Source organism: Thermobia domestica, chromosome 9 (genome assembly GCF_964235325.1).
Source record: "Thermobia domestica chromosome 9, izTheDome1.hap1.1, whole genome shotgun sequence".
Taxonomy (NCBI): Eukaryota; Metazoa; Arthropoda; class Insecta; order Zygentoma; family Lepismatidae; genus Thermobia; species Thermobia domestica.
In genome coordinates, this window is record NC_137462.1 from 153,172,274 (window position 1) to 153,197,374 (window position 25,101).

The 25,101-nt window shown below is 36.3% G+C and overlaps 1 protein-coding gene across 1 annotated transcript in view; it reads left to right on the top strand.

Annotated features, from left to right (window-relative positions):
* The window catches only part of LOC145695111 (neuroglobin-like), a 294,893-nt gene that overhangs the window by 142,174 nt on the left and 127,618 nt on the right, over nucleotides 1-25,101 (top strand). Inside the window, exon 2 of the mRNA XM_081772027.1 lies at nucleotides 13,134-13,365. Coding sequence (XP_081628153.1) covers nucleotides 13,134-13,365 — 232 coding nt within the window. The remainder of the gene's footprint in view (nucleotides 1-13,133; nucleotides 13,366-25,101) is intronic.

The window sequence follows — 25,101 nt, forward strand, 5'->3', positions numbered from 1 at the left end:
TCTCGTGGAAAAAAGCGCGCAACGTCTTAGGCGGCCAACTGAGGACCAACTCACCGAAAATTACAAAGCATTATTAAAAATGATAATTCTCTATGAATTTAGATATTATTAAGTATTTCACTTGGCATCATTGATGCAAGAGAATCGGCAAAATGTTTGTCCTTCAGTAAGAGTTCCTCGTACAGTATTGAGATGTTAATTCCACTACCATCTGTAGCGAAAAATCCTTTTAAGTATTCCATAAACGCTCAAATATTTCGAAATTCCCCGTTATTTATATGCAACCAGCGTTTTCCTGCTGTAATGTGGGTCACATACCATTGCAGGATGTGTTCAAGGTCAAGTGGTTGCACGGCTTGGAGGTTCCTTAAAACAGTGCTATTCAACATTTTTTTTTTCTCGCGTACCGCTAGATACAGTTCGCCATCCAATTATGTACCCTGAAGCTGTTTAAATGAAATTAAATCGAAATGAAGTTATTAAAGATAATACACATGTCCTGTTGATTAAAAAAGGGGACAAACAGAGACCCAATAAATGGACAATCAGTGTGCCAATCAAAAGACTTTTTACAAGGGGGATAAACTCTACATCCGAAAAAATTAACATGGGAAATTTCAAAATTTTCTTCAACTATGATCATTCAATAAATATTAGAAATATACTTATTTTAGGATTACGTACTTCCAGAAACATCTCCTCGAACCCCCAGGGGTACGCGTACCCCCGGTTGAATAGCACTGCCTTAAAATACATGGGCTTTTTACATGGTGTTTTCAAGGTTCTAACTCATTTTCTTAGCCTAGCTAGGTAAGACCGCTAGGCTAATAGAGAAGATGTAAAGTGACCAGTTTATTTCTGTATAGTTCTTAACGGTGTATGAAAAACAAACAAACAAACAAACAAAAATGTAGAAATGAAATTACGTTCCGCGGATAATTATACCCTTTCGGCTTCATGAAAATTAGTGATTATAGAATAACTGATAGAAAGAAAATATGGGGGGGAAACGGAAGAACCTCGAGAAAGCCTACGGACATGATGTTGCCTACCACGAATTAACATGGCCTGGGATCGAATCAGAGATCTCCGGAACAGAGGCGAGTGCTGAATCACTGAGCCACCGTGTTCTTTTGAAAGCTGAAGTTTAGACCAAAAGAGATATGGATGAATAATTAAAGTTAATGATTATGAAAGGGTTGGGGAATGAGAAAGAGGAAGGAAGCGGGAGAAAATGATAAACTCCATGGATATAATGTAGTCTACATGGAATTGAAGCAGGAACTCCTCACCTCACACCAGATTTGAGCTCTCTACCACTGAGCCACCATACTCCTAGGTAGACAATAAGAATTAAATATAGTCACATATACATAAATTGAGCAATTAACGTCCTCATTACAAGATATGCGCTTACACATGTCAATTAATATTTCATACATTTTCTATAGTACCTAGTAGCCACGTCCTTGACGTAGATATATATTCCTGACCAATTTTAGATACAGGATATCGTAATGACTACAGAACAAGAAGTGCAGTATATATATATATATTCTGATCTCTGTAGAGAAAACATGCAACACACATAGCATTACTTTGTGATAATGAAATGAAAACAAAAGCTCTATTACCACAGAGCGTATTTTTGTCGAGTTTCCATAACTCAGTATTGATTTCCGATGAAGAAGCAGAGAGAAGAAAACTATTCTAAGTTCAAAGTCTTTTTAGCTCCGTCGCCTCATTCTTGCTTTGTTGTACTTCTTCTTCTTCTTCTCTTTGTGTCTCTTTCTCTTGATCTTATTCAACTTCTAATCCTTTCTTCCTGAAAGCGCAATCAGAAAAGCTAAAATATATTTACGATCTCAACGACACAAGGCAAGGCGTTCTTTCAATTTCCACCTTCGATTGCAAATGTCGCTTTCGGAGCCGGATATATTCTGCCCTCTGGTGGGAACTTTACAAGAATGCTTTGGTTCGTCGTCTTCCTTCCTTTCTTTCCCTGATTTTTATTCTTCACTCCTTCAATATTATACTTCTTCTCTTTTTAACTTTCTCTTCCTCCTCCTCCTTTTTCTTCTAAATATCTATTAAAAGACGATGTGAGTGGTGAAGGAGAGGCTTTGCTTATATGTGTGTATTGGGGGAAGTTGTCAAGCAGCTGGGGGAGGACAAACAGTCTTATTTTTTTTTCCTTTTCCCCGCCTCCGTCTTTTTGGACTAACAAACTGTCAAAAGAAAACGACTCGAAGGACGAGTGAATATGTGTTCCACTTCAACCTTCAAAGGGTTGTGACGATGGATGGAACACGCTCATAGAAGAAAGAATAAGAAGATAAAAAAATATAAGGAAACAAAGAATATATTATACAGGGCGTGTTTTGCGCAAGAAATATACATTTCTAAATAATGCAAAGTTGCTAATGTAGCTAAACAACAAATGAAGTTTAGACGTTGTTCTTAGTACGGTTCAGGTCTATATTTTGATCTAAAGCAATAGTGTTGTTCAAAAATATGCACGTTTATTGATGCTTTAGGAGTGCATGTTGGATGCTAAATGGTACATCAAAATTTCATATAGCTTTTGTAGTGAAATAGATATGAAACCGCAGACAAAATGAAAACGAAATAAAATCTTTCAGTTGAACGTCCTATGATTATGTTCTTTAGGTTAAGAGTCTTCATCCCGGCGAAATTAAAATACCGTTAATTTAACAGTAATTATGTGATATCTTCAAATAGATAAAAGATAATTGAAATATGGAACAAGAGCGCCCTAGACAATATTATTTTGCGTGAGGTACCGTTATCACAAGTCACCTGGTGGCTTTCCGTTTTCAGCTGTTTAGAAACGCGAAAATAAATGCCGATTTTCAAAATGGCTCGAAATCGAAAGCAGATAAGTGAGTCATGATAACGGTTTCTTATGTAAAATAATATTGTTTAGGGCGCTCTTGTTCCACATTTCGATTATCTTTTATCTATTTGAAGATATCACATAATTACTGTAAAATTAACGGTATTTTAATTTCGCCGGGATGAAGACTCTTAAGAGAGATATATGATTAAGGCAAGTGAATGATGATGAAAGAATCGTTGAAATGAGAATGTGGGAGAAAACGGGAGTACCCCGAGAAAACCCACGGACACGATGTTGTCCACCACAAACTTACTTGGCCGAGAGATCGAATTCACATACCAGAGATAAGCACTCTACCACCTGAGCCATCGTACTCCTTAAACTATAGATGATAAAGATATTGGTTAGAGAGTTCCTTAATAAATCATTGTGAGTCGTGGGTAATTGGTTGCTCTTGAGGAAAGTTATACACCAGCAAAAATTAAAAGTTTATCGCCACCACCTAAGTTAAGGAAACGTACCTAATATCCTAATTTTTTGTTAGAATTAGGATTAGAAATTAGATTTCTCGGCTTTCGACATCTACGGCCATGTTAGCTCGGCGATCACACTATCCGAGGAAAGGGAGTAATCGGCTTGGGACCTGTCTCCATCAGGAATCGAATCAGGGACGCCTCGCACCCGCAATGACGAAAGTCTTAGTACTACACTACGCGGGGGCCCTAGTGCCACCCTAATTCTTGTAAACAAATTAATAGTCTCTAATTATGCTCTTTCCGTCGCTCGTAGCAATAAATTTTGATTTTTTTTTTTTTATCGATGCCATTTCCATCTAGAGCTACCACTGATAATGGGGAAATCATTCATAGAAAGTTTATGATCTTCAGATCGAAGCAAAAATGTAAGACACCAAGATTTTATATCTTACTAACAATGTTTTACTGTAGATTTAACTTCGAAAGTCATAATTAACAGGAAATTCTAACAATTAAAGATGGAAAAGAATATTGAAAAAATAAGTCGGCCAAAAAGTTTTATCAATGTAATCGCATTTAAATTGAGGTAAGAATCCTGAAAAATAAATAAATAAATAAATAAATAAAACACTTAGGAGGCTTTCGAATTGAAACTCGAATACGGTACCTCTTTGGATGAGAATGCTAACCATTCGCTTACTTACAAGGGCACCAACGTGTTATGAAAAAAATCTATTAACTTTGTAAACAAGTGAGACAAACAGAACATGAAATAGACTGGGAAATTTGGAAGGACTAAGAGAGGAAAGAAGAAATTTTATAATAAATTGGAAAGAAGCACAGTGAATAAGAAGAGAAGGGAAGAGAGAGAGAGAGAGAGATTGTTGAATTGCACTGGTGGTCTAAGTACACCAGAGGCGGATCTAGCTTGAGGCCGGGGGGACTAGCCCCCTAGATTTTTAAGTGGGAAAAATAATTTAACCTATTATTTATATTGTAACATTAGGAGTAACCTAACCCCAGGCCTCTAGTCTGCTACGGGACTTTTGGCTTTACCTTTCTCTTGGCTTAACCTGCTACGGGGCTCTGTCGAGAATCCTACTCTCAGCCGCTTAGCCTACTACGGGACTCTGTGGTCACCTAACCAACCCACTGCTTGCCACGGAGCATTGAGAACCCTAACGCCACTCTGCCTATGCTGCTACGCGGCTTTGTGAAGATCCTGTCTGCGACCTCACGGTCAAAGACTACCTATATCTTACCTTACAAACTTAGAGAAATCATCTTTGGAGTATTTTTGTAAAATACTGTTTATAGTGGAATTTTGTAATAAAAGCCGGTAGTGAGAGTCGATTCCGGACACTCTTTTTATTGACGCTCTACCTACAACCTATATGGGACAGAGTTTTACAATATATTTTTGAAAGTTTACAGTGAACTCATGATGTACCTATCATAGTCTGGGTTCTGGTTGCTCCCCCCCCCCCAATTTTTACTTTCTAGATCCGCCAGTGAAGTACACATAATTTATAGAACAAGGTATTAGATAAGATAGAGGAGAAAAAGGATAGAAGCAGTGGCGGCGATTGGACGTTAAAAGTGCGGAGCACGACATGATCTGAATATTTTTGTATCAATATTAGGTTTCCTGGTTGTTTCTAACACTTTGTTTAATGAAAGGTTGTACTCGTATAGCTAATAGGAAATTATGTTTTTCAGTTAAAATACCGTATATCATATTTCATATTTTATTAAGTAAATTGACAAGAGCAACGCAAGTAGGTACTAGTCCTTTGTACTCTTAAACAATGAAAGTGTTGAAGAGATTTGATTCCTTGCTCATAAACATTTTAAAATTCTGTCTGGAAAATTGTGTGATCAGATTATTTAAGAACGAATTTGCAAAACAAATAAATAGAAAGGATAATATTGATTATAGTAATGAATAAAGAGACTTGTGTTGTAGAAGTTATATTGAAACTGGGGATTAATGAACAACTTATATTTTTAACTGCACAGATGTTATTAAATGTATGTTATTACACTTAGAAAATGAAAGACAGTAAATACTACAAGCATATGCTACGACATTTATAGAAATACGAAATTGCAATATTAATTGCTTTGAATTACAATTGAAACACAATTTCTGTAGCTTTCTTAGTCCATGGGAAGACAAATAACCAATACATACTCAAGCAACGGCAAATGCCATATGGCGCTATTTGTTTTTCGATGAACCAGTAATATATATAAAAGCTTTATATTTCCAAATGAAACTATATACGTTAAGGAGTCATTTCAAAAAAGTAGGGGTGCAACTGCCCCTCTTGCCCCCCCCCTAATCGCCACCCCTGGACAGAAGAATACAACATCTAGTTTAGTATAAGACATAAGCTCAAGATAGCCTAGGTTTGTGAGTGTGTGCCTCATTAAAAGAGTTTATAAATAGTGAAAGTTTAAACCTAATTAAAAGACGAGATCTGTACCTAATAGAAAATTTAGAACTAAAAAAATGAGAGAAAGAATCTTCATGCTTATCAGAAGTAGTCTCCTCTCATTTTCTGCAATGCATAGCCTGTAGCCTTATATGTATTGTCATAATATGTGTGATGATGGCAATGGCATATTGCCGAAACTGGAAGACAGATAATTAATAAATTATGATAATGAATGTTTCCTTTGCTCAGATTTTTTACTTAAAATTATACGTAGTTAGAAACATAGAATTAGCAATATTTGGTAGACGTGAACTAAAAATGATGCATTTGAACAAAATCGAAATAGCAGAAAGATCTACAAAGCTGGTGTGGAATTCATTGATTTGCAGGTGTTTGCAAATGCACAGTACATAACACCGTTAAAACGATGCGAGGTTGAAAAAAAAAATCAATGAGAAGAGGAAATTAAGCTGACACAAGCAAACAATCGCATTTGTTGTTTGACCACCTACGAAGACGCACGCTATAGACAAGCGCATCCGTGTTTTTTGTTTCATTAGCTTATATGAACAACACGGTTTGTCAACTTGCACACAACTGTTAGTTAATATTGAATAGTTGTAGCAGTATTAATAGAAGCTAAACCTACCAGATAACAACCACATATGGTGCTCGAATAATGAATACGCGAGTGTTCCAGCGTTGTGTAATTTTTATGATTAAGCGTGTGTCTGTTTATTTTTCTTGCTATAACAAATGACAATTTACACAAGTAAAACCTGTTTCAACAATATATTATATCCTTTTAGTTTTAATTCGTTATTCGGAACCTATTAAAATAAAACAACTCAGTTCAGTTTTTCTATTTTTCTCTACAATTTAAATCGATTAGATATTTATTAGAGCGTAATTGTAACTTTGAAACGTTACATTTTGTTTATATATATATACTATGTGATAAAAAGTATCCGAACACCTGGCTGAAAATGACTTACAAGTTCGTGGCGCCGTCCATCGGTACTGCTGAAACTCAATATGGTGTTGGACTACCCTTAGCCTTGATGACAGCTTCCAATCTCGCAGGCATACTTCTTTCAATCAGGTGCTGGAAGGTTTCTTGGGGAATGACAGCCCATTCTTCACGGAATGCTGAACTGAGGAGAGGTATCGATGTAGGTCGGTGAGGCCTGGCACGAAGTCGGCGTTCCAAAACATCCCAAAGGTGTTCTATAGGATTTAAATTAGGATCCTGTGCAGGCCAGTCCATTACAGAGATGTTGTGGTAGTGTAACCACTCCGCCACAGGCCGTGCAGTATGAACAGGTGCTCGATCGTGTTGAAAGATGCAATCGCCATCCTCGAATTGCTCTTCAAAAGTGGGAAGCAAGAAGGTGCTTAAAACATCAATGTAGGCCTGCGCTGTGAAAGTGCCATGCAAAACAACAAGGGGTGCAAGCCCCCTCCAAGAAAAACACGACCACACCATAACACCACTACCTCCGAATTTATTGTTGGCACTACACACGCTGACAGATGATATTCACCGGTCATTCGACATACCCACACCCTGCCATCGGATCGCCACATTGTGTACCGTGTTTCGTCGCTCAACACAACGTTTTTCCACTGTTTAATCGTCCAATGTTTACGCTCCTTACACCAAGCGAGGCGTCGTTTGGCATTTACCTGCGTGATGTGTGGCTTATGAACAGCCGCTCGACCATGAAATCCAAGTTTTCTCACCTCACGCCTGTCATATGTAGTACTTGGAGTGGATCCTGATGCAGTTTGGAATTCCTGTGTGATGGTCTGGATAGATGTCAGCCTATTACATTTTACGACCCTCTTCAACTGTCGGCGGTCTCTGTCAGTCAACAGACGAGGTCGGCCTGTATGCTTTTGTGCTGTACGTATCCCCTCACGTTTCCACTTCACTATCACATCAGACACAGTGGACCTAGGGATGTTTAGGAGTGTGGAAATCTCGCGTACAGACTTCTGACACAAGTGACACCCAATTACCTGACCACGTTCGAAGTCCGTGAGTTCCGCGGAGCGCCCCATTCTGCTTTCTCACGATGTCTAATAACTACTGAGGTCGCTGATAATGAGTACCTGGCACTAGGTGGCAGCACAATGCACCTAATATAAAAAACGTATGTTTTGGGGGGTGTCCGGATGTATATGTAAGGTGTTTCAAAGCAACACCGACAACGTTGTTTGGAAGATCATTCCTGACACCAAGATAAGACAAAATGTATACAGGAGCGCACACAGATATTTTGGTTAGAAGGGGTCCATGGTTTGGGGGGAGGTCCAATACGACAAGCCACTATGTCTATATAGTATTGAATAGGGATGCGCAGGAGACGAGTCGAGACAAGATATTCCTGACAAAATTCGAGTCGAGACACGGCTCTTCCAATAGAGAAATATATATTTTTTCGAGTCGAGACATCACTTTTACAGCACATTTTCAAGACGAGACAGCCACAAATCTTGTCTCGTGCGCATACTTAGTATTGAACGGGTACTATTCTGGATCTGAAAGGGCGATAAGTAAAGGTAAAGTACTTCCACATATATTTCATAAGAAGGGAAGGGATACAGATGAAGTACAAGATCAAACCTTCATACTACGAGGGTTGTTCCGGAAGTAATATCTCTGTTTTCATGGAAACTAATGGAGATACATAAATAACAACAGCACAGCTAAACAGAGCAATATTTCAGCTACAGACTGTCATTTTCCACATAGTTCCCACCATTCGTTATGCACTTTTGCCAACGATGAACCAGTGCCTGCATGCCGCGCTTGTAAAAATCGGAACCAGCTGAGGCTAACCACTTCCTTACAGCTTTGACAACAGCTTCCGAGTCTTGAAAATGTTCGCCACATTCAGCTTTGTACACAATTCTCTGGTTGTTATCCGGCAATCAGCACGGATCAAGACGCTCTTCATTGCGAGGGATGACAGCTGTGCAGGGTCGACCGGGCCGTGGCTTGTCATAAACACCCTTTTCACCATCTTGAAAATGCCGTACCCATCGTCTCTCATTGCTCATGTCTATTGTATCGTCTCCATAACTTTTACCAAGCGTCGATGGATTTCACAATTATAGTAGTCGCAAATAAAATCAAATTTGAGATGTCAATGGATTTACATATTTTATGGACTTTACACGCGGAAAAAGTTATATTTGAATGTCCATGCGTCCGTACATTCGTCTATAAGGAATAAATGTTCCATTAAATGTAGACGATCGCTCATAACGAAAGCATGTAACTTTTCTTTCGTGTGATTCTTACACGTTTATACTGTGATATATATATATATATATATATATATATATATATATATATATATATATATATATTGTAGTTATCTTTTAGTATAATGATTTGTCACACACAGGTGAACGTAACAAGAGACAAAGAAAACGTATCCACACCAAATTTAAAACTTAAGGTTTTAATAAGATTCTCTAGGAAGAGAGAATAAGTACTGTATTATCTTTTTACACCCAAAATAAGGACAGTTTACTAACGGACGGAAATATAATTAAATGCTATTTTCTCGAAAAGGACATGTTTGTTTCATGCATCAATATTTCGTTAACAATCTTATAGTATTAGTTATTTTAGTTATTTCTTTGGAAAAATCCGGATGAGATAGTTTACTCTTACAAGGAGACTATAGCCAAGAACAACTATACTTGTCAGGGGTTACTACGAGAAGATTGCAGACCGATTTGAAACTCCTTTCTTTAACGGAATGCTTGATTAAAGTGAGTCTCGGCACCTCTCCCTATTCGGGGTGTTTATGTATAGTGAGTCCCCTCGCCTCTTATTATGTCAGAACTTCACATATTCTCAATTGTTATAATTATGAATTTATTGAGAAAATGCTTCACATTAATGCTATTTTGTAAAAAAAGTGTGTGATGCATAAACATTGTTTACACCAAGCTCACCTTATTACAGCAATAACTGTGACAAATCGCAAACTGCAGCACAATCATCTTCCAAATAACGCGTGTTTTTGTATCGCGCATATCTAATAAGATTTACAAATCTGGGACAGGAAAACTGATTATGAATCAGTGATTTGGATCTAAATTATATTATTACGGAGATGTAAATTTATATTATAGTTGTAGAGGATAATATCAGTAAAATGTCTCAAGAAGTTTTTCTATGGCCTAAGGACGAACACATCAAGAGGCTGATTCCTACCAGTTGTTAGTGCGGAATGGTTTCTATTTTAAGGTACTCTTTTGTTCGTAAAATAGGTTGAAAAATTGATGAATTGTGACCACTCCACGAATCTAATAACAAAATGGACTTTACATTAGACATTGGGAGAAAAACCTCTTGAAATCATGATCTCACAAGACCTGATGTTAATTTTCCCGAATTTGATGTTTTCACAAGGACATTTTGAGATTAAAAGAGGTTGGTTTGGCCTATAGGGTTAAATGTTCCATTCTTTTCCTGCAAAATAATTAACAACGGTGATAACAACACCATTTTCAGAAACTAAAGGCTGTATGGTGTAGCTATGAGTCATAGACTTATTGACTGTGCCAAACTTTCTACTGTTTGTGTCCCTGTAAACGCTATAATGGGAAGTGCAGAGACTCACTTTAATCAAACATCGCATTAAAATAAGTACAGAAAGGGGTTTCAAATTTGTCTGCAACCTCCTCGCAGCAATCTCTGCCAACTATAATTGTTCTTGGCTAACTGCGAGAATTTCAAACCAGAAGACATTTTGTAATTGTAATCATTATATTGGATCCACCCTTTTGAATTTTGCAAATTTTGACTTCAGATTTTGAATCAGTTGTCCTAAAACCCCACTAGCAGTATGCTTTCTTCTAAATTAAATGATTGTTTTCGGTCTATGCATAGAGACCGCCCCTAACGTTCAAAGGGTGGTTTCCACCCTTAAATATTCACCATTGCCGAAACAAAAAAAAATAATGTCGATTATTTTTTGATGTTCTAAAAGTGTGCAAAGTTTCATTCAAATCGGTGAGTGACACTTTCATAAGTCTCCTTGTTAGAAGCAAATTCTTTTTGCATCATTTTTTCGAAAGTGCCCCGAAGACGATCTTGCTCATAGTACATAAATTAACGTTCCATTAATAATCCCACTATTCAGATAAATCTTTCTCATGAAAAAAATCTCAAGAAATAGTTTCTCTTGGGTCTGAGTTTCTTTTCAGACGATTCCAAAAAAAACGAATAGGGCAATTTTATTTGTATTTCATAACTAATTGCTTCATTAATAACATGATAGTATAACTACTTACTTACCCTGAAAATATCCACAAAGGGTAGTTTTACTCTTGGTGCTGAATTTCTTTCCGACAATTTTCCCAGAAACGATTTAGGCGATTTTGTGCGCATTAAATAAATAAATGTTTCATTAATAGCCCTACAATACAGGATAAATTATTTTCCGTGAAAAATCAAAAAGGGTTAGTTTACTCGAGGGGTGTGTTTCATTGCGTATGCTTTTCTCTAAAACAAATCGGGCAATTTTTTTTCGTATTTCATAAATGAATGTCTGATTAAAAACTTGATATTATGGAATAACACATTTGTCCTGAAAAATCCGAAGGGTAATTTACTCTTTGGTGCAGAGATCTATTTTTGTTATTTTACTTATTTATTTATTTTCCTCACAAGCGAAGGTCCCACAAATTGTTGCTCAAATCTGATTGTCACATAGTACATCTGATAAGAGCATCATGAGAAATGAAAATGACCAAAAGGATAGGAGCTACGGGGATTCAAAATTTGAATATCCAAAAAATTATATCATGGAATTATGAACATTTAAAGTAAATATCTTGAAAACCGTTAAAGCTATCAAAACGAAAGTTGCACAATATAATGAGAACAAAATACTCTATCGAAAACCATAAACAGTGTTGCCATAGATGAAGCAGTCTTGCCTACTCAGCATAAAAGTGTTTTGTTTGAACTTAGCACCATATACAAATGTGCACAAATTTAAAATGCACTATTATCTTACTCATAGGCTCCGCCTCCAAAATTAGCTATGAAAGAGGACTCACAGGGACAGAAAACATCACTCTTCAACTGATCAAAACCTACCTTTCTCTTTAAGCTGCGGGAGAGACTCCCTAATCCTACCGCTGCGCTGCTATGGGCAAGTAGTTCCTTACGGATCTCCACGCTGCACTGGGCAGGAGATACTAAACACCTCTGTGCTCCTACATACATTTGGTTCCTAACCAGAAAACCACAAGACTTCCTTGATGCTGTGGGCAGGAACTCCAACTTATAGAGAAAGGATTATTAGAGGCATTACTTATTTGTAATTCAGTGTATAAACTGTATAAAGACTTATATAATAAAAATAAGGTGAGTTAAACCCGTGTACCGCTTCTCTACCATACATTACAATATTCAGTAATTATCATTCTTCAGATGCACCAACACTTGACCGACAACTTATAGGACCTTCCCTTGTCAAAACGAAATGTAACCCTTAATTTAACATTGCATGGTTAGCCATGAATTGTAGGCTAAAGAAGACAGATGGTCAATGAAAGTGAAAGATCATGGAAGAATTGAATCTTAAAAAGAATTAACTTTGTTTTTAAGTTCGCCTCAACCGGGTCTCTTTCCTCTTCATTGACATTTAATTGAAGGGTTGAATGCAAGAACTTTTTTTTTTTTTTTTTTTAGCGAATTTGATATTGTCGCATGTTCCAGTAGGAAAAGAACACTTTACATTGGGTGCAAGAATTATGTGGATCCGAGTAACGGAAAGGAAGTATTTACACAAGTGTTCATCGTGAAGTTAAAACAAGAGACAGGCAGCTCCTGCAAAATCTCTAATACTAGACTTACCTTGTTCTTGAATCCAACCCTTCAATTGATCTTATCCTTGTGTCTATGTAATCAAGCCCGACATGGCCATGGGCGCAGATAATTCGGGGACATTATAAAATGGCCATGCTTCTCAGTGAGACTCCAACGCAGGATGAATTGAGCCTTGAGATCCGAAGCTCGAACCAATTGGGCATTGCTACCGCTAACCATTGAGCCACCTCTGCCTCTGCAGGCTAGAAGTCCGATTTATAGATATATCAATGATACTCATCACCCAAATGCTTACATTCTTTTGAAATGTAATTTCTAGGATTAGTTTTTCCTATCGTTTCTAGCCGTTCTAGCCTATTCATTATTTTAGAAGCTGTAAATTGTTTTCGCGCAATTCATTCTCGTGGCCTAGAAACCAACACCACTAGAATTGTTTCAAAAGTTGTTCAATTCTGACTTTGACAGTAATACTTTTTCTTTTTTTCTTTCAGATTGTTTGAGGAGCATCAAGAATTGTTGGGTTTGTTCGAAAAATTCCGAGAGCTGAAGACCAAAGAAGAGCAAGTGAACAGCATGGAGTTGGCGGAACATGCGAACAAAGTGATGTCCACGCTGGACGAGGGCATCAAAGGCCTCGATAATCTTGACTTTTTCTTCGACTACCTCTTCCAGGTGGGCGGGTCCCACAGACGCATTCCAGGATTTAAAAAAGAATATTTCTGGGTGAGTTGTACATAATTTTCTAAGTTGGTTCTTTACGTGCCAAAATATCAAAATTTATTTTATAATAGCTTATACAGGTTTATATATAATTATTATTATTTAGAAATGCTCATATATTGAAAACACCATTTAGTTTTACTACTTACGGATTCAAACTCGAACTCCCTTCTAACTATCTGATTAGAGTACATGTCTTTGGCCGAAGAGACCCCGGTTAATACCCAGTTGTAACTGATATCGTTACGATCCCACGTTAAGCTCTGAGGCCACGTCTCATATAGCTTCGTTACTGAAAGGTACATTAATGTCCCATCAATAAGTGGACATCCTCACTGAACTGTCGATCATAGTTAAAAATCCGTGAATAACAACACTGTGCTCGACACAATATGCAACCAGACTATAAACATCCAATGTTGTGGTATATTAGTACGGGCTTGCAACAAGATGAAAATTAATTCTGTTTCAAGGTATATTGTATGTCGCTTGCTTTATCCAACGGATAAGAAGAATCCATAAGGACTAGTTGTACTGTAGCTGGCTTCTCTTTGTTACCAATGGGACAACTGATGTCTAATCTCAATGTTTTAAGATGTGTGTTGCAGTTCGGGTACGTTTTACCATCTTTGAAAAACGCAACAAAACATCGTAAAACTTCGCATTAATTTCAACTGTATAGTATAAATATTTTATTGCTGTCACTGTGCTTTAGTTGAGGTTTAAAACGAGAAAGAGCAAAAATAGAAAATTATTAGCTTTACTTCATATAAGGAAGAAAACCACACACTTCGTTGTTTTTTAATAACTTAAGTAAAAAGTTTAAAGGCAAGGTAATTTCCCATCTTTAAAAGAAAGGGGGGGGGGAGTGTTTAGTTTTCGATAGGAAAGCAATATGCTGTCCAAAACCGTATCTGCTGAAAATCTGACTGAAGAAATCACGAGGGGCCGCGGTGGCTCAGTGGTAGAGCGTTCACCTCTGGTGCTAGGGGTCTCGGGTTCAAACCCTGCTCCCGCCAAGTGAACTTTGTAGTGGACAAACACCGTGTGCGTGGGTTTTCTCGGGGTTCTCCCGTTTCCTCCCACTTTCTTCATTCCACCATTTCATTCATTACTCATTATCACCGTCTCCTTTAGCCTAACCGGCATAACCGTGGGACGTAAAACTCAAAATTTCATTTCATTTTTTTCATTTTGAAGAAATCACGATTTTCTGTTTACCTTTCGTATGACAATGTTGCCAAATATTATAGATATGGGTTTCTACTTCTGTCAGTTAATGCTTCCATGGTGATATGATTTTTGCCTATTGTTAATAGGTAACACAATTTGGGCCAAATCTACAGATACTTTCTTTTACCTCTGGATGGCAGCAATGGAAATTGAAATTTTCTTACTAGTTACAATGTCCGTTCTCCGGATTCAAACCACTATTTGGGTTTGGGATTATTTGGATTTGAGACTACTTGGACTTGGGACGATTTGAGTTTAGGACTACTTTGGTTTGGGAAGTACCTCTACCAGAGATCGAGTCCAGGACTATGAACACAGAAAGCATACTAAGCCTACAAAGAGACACGCTAAAACTCTTTGTGTTGTGCATAACTTTACACTTGTCGATCTATAATATCACGAACTAATAATTCTGACAATCTGAATAACTCTCGTTATGTCATTTAAGTATATAACATAGATATTTAAATTCAATTTGTGAATCAAAGAGAATGTAAATAATGTAGCGTTCTTTTACCAGGACTGTTAGTGCCTTTGAAGTATTAAGATAGTATGTGAGTAAAAACAAAAAATTTACTCTTCAGCGCAAGACAATATTGATGGATCTCACTAAAAAAAAATCATATAAAATTAATATCAGTATGACGTGTACACCACGCGAAGGAATATCGTTTGTATGACGTGATGTATTTTCTCAATTTATATTGAAACCGGAAGTGATAGTAGATTTCTACCACTTCCGGATTTAGTAGATAGATTAGAGGGAAGAGGGAATATATTCTTGGGATGCTTTATTAATTGTAGGAACCACTTCTCGCTATCTATTACTTTTTTTACTCTATAGCGATACAATCTTAAAACCGGAAGTGTTTAATTTCTACTACTTCTGGTTTAAATAAGTAGTTAAAAGAGAAGATGGTACCTATTCTTAGAACACTAAATCTACTTCAAAAAATCTGTTTCTTGCTATTTCTTATTATTTTTACTCTATACAGTAACCAACATTAAACCGGAAGTGGTTAATTCTACCATTTCTGGTTTCAATATAACATCCATCAACGAGCTCGGTTTTTACCTTTTGATTCTGTACATCCTGGTTAAAATTGATGGTGATCCATTAAATAGTTCTTGAGTTTTTTTTTTTTTTTTTTTTTTTTTTTTTTTTTGTCTTCCGGACGGATAGACACAAAGACAGGGTAAATATAAGAGGACTTTTGATAAATATATGAGGGGTCATATGATAAAAAAAGCGATCTCTAATTTTTGTTAAAAAATTGAATAGTTGTTTTAAAAAAATAAAAAGTTAATGAATATTTTAAATGATTTGATAATGTGCGTCACGAAGATTGAACTGGACATTGTCGCACTAGTGAAATCACACCATACTCAGATATCTCATTCGCTTTCAAATTTAATTGTATTTTCAATATGCAGGTTTTGTTACTTTTTTTCTTTTTCAATGTGCATTCCTCATTAGTTTCATATCGTATATCTTTTATTTAAATTAATTTTTGGACAACTCTGCACCTCTTGAAAATCTTTAGTAGACCTATCTTTTGTTCTTACAGTAAGTGTAAAAACAAACATATGCCTATCAGAACAAAAATCAGAATAATATTTTAAAAATATTTTCCAGTATTATATTCTAATTATATTTATCTCTCCTGCTTATTTTTGCGACCCCATGAAACCCTCTCGCGACCCCAAGTTGAGAAACCCTGTATCTATTCCATAACAGGATAACCACATCTATTCCAGCAGTGACAGTAAATCAGTTTCAATAACTAAAACAGTTACTGACATACCTGCACAGAGAGCACCTTCAATAAATTTATCTTTAGGTATATTTCTTTCATGAACAATTTCAGCTCGACGATCAGGTACAAGTTGTGGTATCTCATTTCGGCTGCTTTGAGATCCATTTCTTGAATATGTAGCAGTAATGATTCATCTTCCTATCGAATAGGTGTTTCTTTAATGGCAAGTTCAGCTGTTCTAGTGACACATGTCACTAGAGTTTCCCATGAAACATCCTTTCACTTTTTTCGTGATCCCCATTTTAGTTCTACTACTGGCAAAATACGCACTGCTACATACTGTTGTATAGCATTACGCTTTAATATGGTGAATTATCCACTAAGAGTGGATAATTCCGTCACACATGATTCAGCAGATTGACTTAGCAACCGTGGTAATTTTGTGAAACTTTGGTAGTCCCACCGATAGACCGTGTTTGTTTGTGTCGTATTCTGTGGGAATTTGGATGCAAATTGATGTTAAGCGGTCCAGTTTTGCAGTGCCACTCTCTTGCTGCAGTTCTTTGACCTGAAAGTTTTTATGGAAGCTTTTTTCAATGAAATTTCTCGTCTTCATGTCAGTTTCGTTTTATGTGTAGTGTATTACACAGAATTTTTTATTTTTCACAACAGTAATCCCTTTTCTTGTTGCAATTGTCGTCTGTCTGACTTTCTCCTTTTCGTTTGCCATTCTTTTCCAGAATAACTGAGAACACGTGGATTTCAGGGCGAATGTGCTACTATTATCAACTTACAGACAGACAAGAACAAGAAGAATATAACGAATTGTGTAATATTACCGGAATTTAAAAAATACATATTACATACTAAATCAAGCGCGATTATCTGTGTGCACATGTAATAAGAATACATGCCCTACACAATTTCTTCGAGAGTTATTTGATAACTTCACATATCAGCAGACATATTTAGAAGTTGTATTCATTGTAGAATAGCAGAACAACACGTATTTTCAAAAGAACATAATGTAACCGCACAACAGTAAAATTGTTGCTTTGAAATATTTTCTATTATACCATGGCCCAAAAAACCATAAAACCTTCCTGGGGGATTTCTCGGCATAGTATAACAAATGACAAAATCAACTAGAATAATTTGTATAACGTGTTTTCTATAGAAAAATAAAGCGGAACATTGACACAAAGTCATACTCCTACCTCCATGAAAATCAACTATTATGAACCCTGTGAAGACTATAAAATACATATTTCCTCTGCTGATACTTGAAGGATCAAGACGAAAGTTTAGTTTAAGTTAAAAATAAAACGGAAAACATAAATACATTTTATTATTCACTTAGTTTGCAGTGTTTCCACATAATAACTAAAAGAATCTCGAGAAGGGACGTTTTTAAGGGAAATTTTCTTAAATGTCCCTCAATTATTTTTCATTTGTTCACAGAAATATCTCGTTTATTACGTAAACTGAAAGCCTACACTCTTACAAATCGATCGAGGTATAACTTGTTCCAGTGTTGCATTAACGGTCTAATTTACGTTCATTTAAAGAGATCCCATCGTTGTCTGTAAATATACACGTGTGCTAAAGGGTTAAGGGCCCCAGAACCCAGGTGTTGCACTTATATGTAGACCAACAACAATTTATTGATTCTAAGGACCCTAAGGAACATTTTTAATATAGTGGCAAAAGTTCCCACTATATTAAAGTGAGGGAGTTATCACCCCGTTGGATTTTGGTCTAATGATCGTTAGTTCTTTAATAAGGTTGCTATTACGAAATTAAATTTACAAACTGCCGTGTGCTGAAGCTATACATTGAAAATAACGTTATTTTTTGAACTATTAGCTATTACGTTATAACCTAACTTTCTCTATTTCTTCTTTTTTAAACCAAGAGGAATATTTGGATTAAATCATCACGCGAAAGGTACATCAAAATAGAATAAGGAAGACAGTTCGTTCGATCTGTTCAGAAATGCAAACACGCTAAGCAAAGTGGTTGTAGTGCCAAATTCATTTTTGACGGAGCACTTCAAGGAAGATAAGAGATAAACAAACGTAAATTAAACATAAACACAAAACTGAAAGCCAATTATGAATGTTTATTTATTAATGAATAAACGTTAAACAACTTTTATTGTAAGTTAGAAGTACGTTTTTCACCTTCCTTGAATAAAAAAAGCCAGTATTTTATTTTTTTTCCTGATTCTGTTACTGAGCGTTACTCCTCTCTCAGACTCCACTTATACCCCTGAAAATACACCACTGCTTTCTCGTTTATTTGATTCATTGTTTTTCAATTGTGGTCCATGATTGGAATTTGCTTGATTTCCCACTTCAATTATGCTATTCATGAACTGAGAGTCGATTAGTGTTCTTTCTTATTAAGCTTAATGGGTTTCTGTTATGTTTCAGAGAGGAGTGGTGCGTGTTCTCTTTAAATATTCTCTTAATCCCTTTGTTCATTTAAGCGCAATTTGATTCTGTAATCGGTGTAATATTTCGTATTATTTTGTCCCTTTTCCTTGTCTTATGTGAGTGATGCTGTTATATATATATATATATATATATATATATATATATATATATATATATATATATATATATATATATATATATATAGAGAGAGAGAGAGAGAGAGAGAGAGAGAGAGAGAAATAATTTCAGTCCAAAATAATAACAATACCACATTACATTTTTAAATCAATTTAGCTATAATTGTCAAAATATCAGTCCCATTTTTAAATCAAAATTTGGAGAGTAAACTCATAATGATTGTGAAGCACAATATTCGATTTATTTCTACACCTTTACAATGTTTTTTCTTCAATAACTTCAGAATGGACACAACTATTTGAGTAAATAAATGTTTGTGTAATTTAACATTGATACAATTGTCTGCAAGTGTCAGTAAACTACTGAAGTCGGTCCACTTCCAGAGTTTTTGTAAGGTCGTTGCATGGGTATCTATCCATTTTCCAGACCTCTGTATGGATGTATCTCAGCGAAGTAATAATAGTGATAATAGTGTTTATTCTACACATTGTCTCAAATAAATGTGTAACTTAAGATGAGTTAATACCTCATTTTCGTCTCGATGTGAGGAATTTTCTCGATCTCACATTCCCTAAAAGATAGATAGGATGAAGAAAAAGTACTGCGGAGTACTCGATCTCTGGATTTAACCCTCTAGATTTCTTTCTTTGAGAAGCTATAAAGAACACAGTGTACATCGAAAAACTACAAACACTTGAAGACCTGAGAGAGGATATTGAGCATGCTAGTGAGTAGTGACGTTAAATCACTAGGAACAATGCAATCGCTATATCGCTGTTCTATGTCGTTGTCGATGATGCATTGTGGCGAAAGGTGGCTATTTTGAACACTTAAAACCTCAAAGTATACAACAACACAGACATTGTATTACTATATATTTCAATTAGTGATATATTCTATTTTGATGAGTTTATATATTAATTTGAGACGTTAAAATAGGATCTCACAGAGCCTTTATACACATTGATTAAAATGCCATTCTTTAACAGCCATAACTGCTGAAAATGTATGAAAATACTTTATGAAACTGTCTATAGCGATTGGAGAAAGTATAGAACATATAAACTCTTGTCTAGGACAAAGAGAGAACATAATCTAGGATCTAGAAAGATGGGCACTTAAAATTCTGATTCGATTGCCGCAAGATGCCATGCGGAATATTAGAACTGGTCGAGACTAAGTCATATCTGTACGTGAGTTACACCCTCACTATGGAAATTACATAATATTAGAGATACGTGCTCTGTTGAATAACATCTCGTTGTTAATAATAGATAGTTTACTTGAGTATTGACGAGTTTATGAAGATTATTTCTTTGGTAAGATTATTATTATTATTATTATTATTATTATTATTATTATTATTATTATTATTATTATTATTATTATTATTATTATTATTATTATTATTGTCATTACAGTTCTTTGAACTAAGTGTCGAGACGAGTATTCATAATTCTGCTGTTCCTAAGAAATGTTAGAATAGATAGATTGTTGGAGATATTACATAGTGAGAATTCGGATGTCCTTCTCGTTATGAGCTTATGACTAGAGTTACTAAATAAAAGATAACCCACAGTCAGGTCCGTATCCAAGGGGGGTTTAGGGAGAGCCGGGCTCCCTAAAATTTTCATGGTAGGCTTGCAAATGAACTATATAATATGGTGATGAAATATCATATAGTTCGACCGGGTTCCCCTAACTTCTACCGACCTTCCCCCTACATTTTTGGGCTGGCTACCGGCCTGCCCACAGTACAGCATGCTTACTATGTAAATTCATTTCCTTCACATTATGAAGATGATGGTAACTGTAAGAGATCTTTAATGCTATTTGTGGTCAGTAACATTAAGGATAGGGAAAGGAGAGAGTCCAAATCTAATCTAATGATTTATTAGTGCTGCAAAAAAATTACTATTTCTTAAGTAAGTGATATGAGAATTATATTCCCTACTATGATCACACAAAAAGGTAAAACGTGCTATGCTCTATGAAATTCAAGGATATCTCACGCAACATATCTGAACTCGTGGTAGGGCCTATGCTTCCTTGGAAAATGGAAAGTAAATTTAGTGTTGTAAAGAGTTCTATAACAAAATAGTAAGAGGTAGAGTGGATTCATCTTTTTATGAGATAGAACTAGCGCAACTCGCATTATCATATCTTCAGAAACATTTTCTGCGGATATGTTAAAAGATTATTGTGCTGCCAAAATGTCTTGAGCCAAAATGTTTTGGCAAAAATGCGAACTAAAGCTCATACCGTCGCACACCTACGCGTTGAGCTAATAAGGTTTCAGCTGTTGCTAAGCGAGAGAATCTTAACGAGAGAGAGTGAATTCCTTCAGCCGATAGCAGCGCCTGGGACAGAAAACTAGGTGTGAAGTCAATGTGGTATATCTATAATAAAAGACTGCTATTAACCCAAAGATGACACGTTTTTTTTCTCTCTCTCCAACGTATTTTGTATGGTGCGACAATATTCAAGGCAATTCAATCAAATTCATACTTATTCAATATTGACACTTTGCTCCAAAACAAATCGAATCATTATTCAGGGAATAATCCGTGCATTTCTTAAAAACATTTTGTTTCTTTTTCTTTTTGTTGAGAGTTCCCATTATTGGAAGAATGTTTCTGAAGAGTAAAATTAAATACCCACAACAAATACAAAACACACAAGTTATTCCGTGGCTAATGATTCATTTTGATTTGGGAGATAGTTTGAATATTGGTTTCTCGAATTTGGTTGGATTATTGTGAATATTTGTCGCTCCATACAAATTCATTGAAAAAATAGGGCAAATATGCTGCCATCTATTGTAAAGGAGAACGTTGAGCCTCTACACTTTCCTTAACATAAAAAATTTTACATGAATTTACTATCTTATGTTTGTTCTATTGGCTTACTGATACAACTACTTACGTTAATAACCTTTGTTTCATTTTTGTTGGATGAATGTGATGATACTGAATAAGATGATGTTTGCCTTGTACTTCCCTGTATACTACTTGCATAAGGTGATGGTGTCATACTAGCTTAAGGTGAATTTCTTAGCATTTCCTTTCGATTGCATTAAATTAATTTGATGCTGATTTCCTGAACTACTGTCATTGAACACTGTCAGTTGTTCTTCTGTATTTTCTACAGCTGTTGCAATAGCTACTACTTGTTGAAAACTAAGTGAACCAGCAGTCAATATCTGTCGTCTTGCTACATTACTCCGCATCCCAAAAACGAACTGGTCTCTGAGTGAATGATCTAAACATTTATCAAAGTTACAATATGCTGCTTGCTTTTTTAAAGACATTACAAATTGAGGAACTGTCTGATGTTCGAGCTGCACTAACTTGTGGAATTTGTAACGCTCAGCAATTTCATTGGTTTTTACGCCATAGTGTTGTAGCATAATCCTTTTTAATTCACCATATGATTTTTGTGCAGGTTTTTCCGGTGCACACAAATTCCTTAATTCTTCATATACTTGACCACCTATAACAGTTAGAAAAGTAGCAACCTTTCTTTCTTCTGGTAAATTCGCCGATAACGCTAGTTGCTCGAACCTCTCAATGTATATTTGGACACTACCTGTTTCAATATCAAACTGTTCGAAGTTACCAATTGAAGCCATTTTCCTGATTCACAAGCGTAATGTTCTTTTGATACCGACTGCGCCAATCTGTTAGGCCTAAACAAACTCTACCTTAGACTGCCTTGATTCTTATATAACTCTAACTTTCATCAAAACATCGTTTTATTATTTGATCAGGCTTAACTTATACATTTCTACCGAATTGCTCCTTTAAACCACAAACCATAATCTTCACGAAAACATCTTACTCACTTCTTAAATTAGCAACTGCCAACTTTACATAAACACACACTATGAAAATCTACCACAATTATACAAACAATCTACCTCGCAACGCTCTTCAGTTTCTTTTTCAGTATGTGCACTAACTTTTAACACTTTCTGCCCACATGCTCCCAACAATTGGTGCACTTTTTTTCAATAAAACTACACTTGTTTAACAGGGAAATGATTGATGTAGCATGAAAATTTGATCTTACACTTCACTTGTACTCTTTCTCTTGTGAAAACAATCTAGTTCCGTTACTTTTGTCTGAAAATATATTTGGTCTAGGAATTAATTCGTGCGGGTGGACAAGAGATGGCGCAACGAACGGAGCGTCCCACAGTTCCGTGTATCCACACATGTGTTGCAAACCCCTGTCATCGCGTATCGTTCGTAGTATAGGGCAGTGGATTAAAGCGTCAACAACACCAGTTTGTAGTTAAGTAAACATGGCGCAATTTGTGCCTGATAAAGTGTTTTTGCGGGGTGTCCTGCTGCATTACTTTAACATGCAGAAAAGTGCGACTGAAAGTCATCGTATTTTGGTGGAAGTGTATGGTGACCATGCTCTAGCTGAGCGAACGTGTCAGAAGTGGTTTGCACGGTTTAGAAGTGGTGATTTCGGCTTGGCAGACCAAGAGCGAGCTGGACAGCCAAAAAAATTTCAAGACGAAGAATTGACAGCATTGCTCGAGCAGGATTCGTGTCAAACGCAGGAACAACTTGCAGCAGCATTAGGCGTTGATCAAACAACAGTCTCCAAAAGCTTGAAAGCCACGGGAATGATTCAAAAGATGTCACATTGGGTTCCACATGAATTGAAAGACAGAGACGTTGAAAGACGAAAAACCATTTGCGAATTGCTGCTTCAACGACAGAACAGAAAGGGGTTTCTGCATCGAATTATTACGGGTGATGAGAAGTGGATCCATTACGAGAACCCTAAACGAAAAAAGGCCTGGGTGAAACTAGGTGAACCAGGTCCATCACAACCAAAACGAGATATTCACTGTGCAAAGGTTATGCTGTGCATATGGTGGGATATGAAAGGTGTGGTGTACTATGAGCTGCTGCAACCGGGTGAAACTATGAATGGAGAACGTTATCGACGACAATTAATGCATTTGAAGCAAGCTCTGGCCAGAACACGACCAAAATGGGAGAACAGACATGATAAACTTATTGTTCAATATGATAACGCTCGCCCACATGTCGCAAAACCGGTCAAAACCTATTTAGAAAATGTCGGATGGGAAGTTTTACCCCACCCGCCGTATTCACCAGACGTTGCTCCTTCGGACTACTACTTGTTCGATTGCATGAACAACGATTTGATTGGACAGCGGTTTACTTCTTCAGAAGATATCGAAACATGGGTCTCTGACTGGATCGCTTCCAAGGATGAGGACTTCTTTCGCCACGGAATCCGTACATTGCCTGACAGATGGGCGAAAGTGGTGGCTAGCGATGGACAATATTTTTCTTAAGGTATTTATGTATTTTGTGTTTGTACTACAGCTTCAATGTGTGCGTACCAACCGCACGAATTAATTCCTAGACCAAATAGGTGGAAGTAATTACAATTACTTATAACCTTTTCAAATGCAGAATAATACTCGTTCAATACTACAAAGCTTGGACCCTCCCTTCAACAAAAATTTGGTCTGACAAACATTAGGTAATAAGTGTGACTACTCACTCGCTGAAACAAATCTGTATGTGTTTAATCAGTTGATTACAGATCGTAATCCTTGGGTGGATAGATATTCTCTGCAAACAGATCAAAATTATCGAAAGCACAACCAAGGTGCTGAATTGTCCGACTGTGCTGCTATTGGGCCAAATCGTAAATTACTAGTTATTTAATCAATGTAGGTCTCAGCGGGACTTTGAAGATATTGCATAATGAGTGTAGTCTGGATATATGAGGATATTTCAATTACGGCATCTAATCGAGGACCTGAAGTAAGTCCATTGATTACCTTAGCAACCGATTTCTAAAGTAACTTGAAACTACTATGAGTTGAGTAACGCATTGCCCTTTGATCACGTTTAGCTCAATAGCTTACTAGTCGTTGCCTACAGTACTTAGATCTACTTTTTTGGGAGTAAAGGTTGATATTTGTAGTTCAGATCTTAGTGACATAAACAAAATTATATGCGTGAGTATAAAAAACTTATGCGTAGTTTCCGACAAAATGGAGAAATAATAATTAATTGTAAATTTCGAAAGTGACGGTGTATGTAGGAGAACCATGCTATTTAATGAGTTGAAATCAATACTAGCTCTTCAATACGATATTGGCATACAGTAAT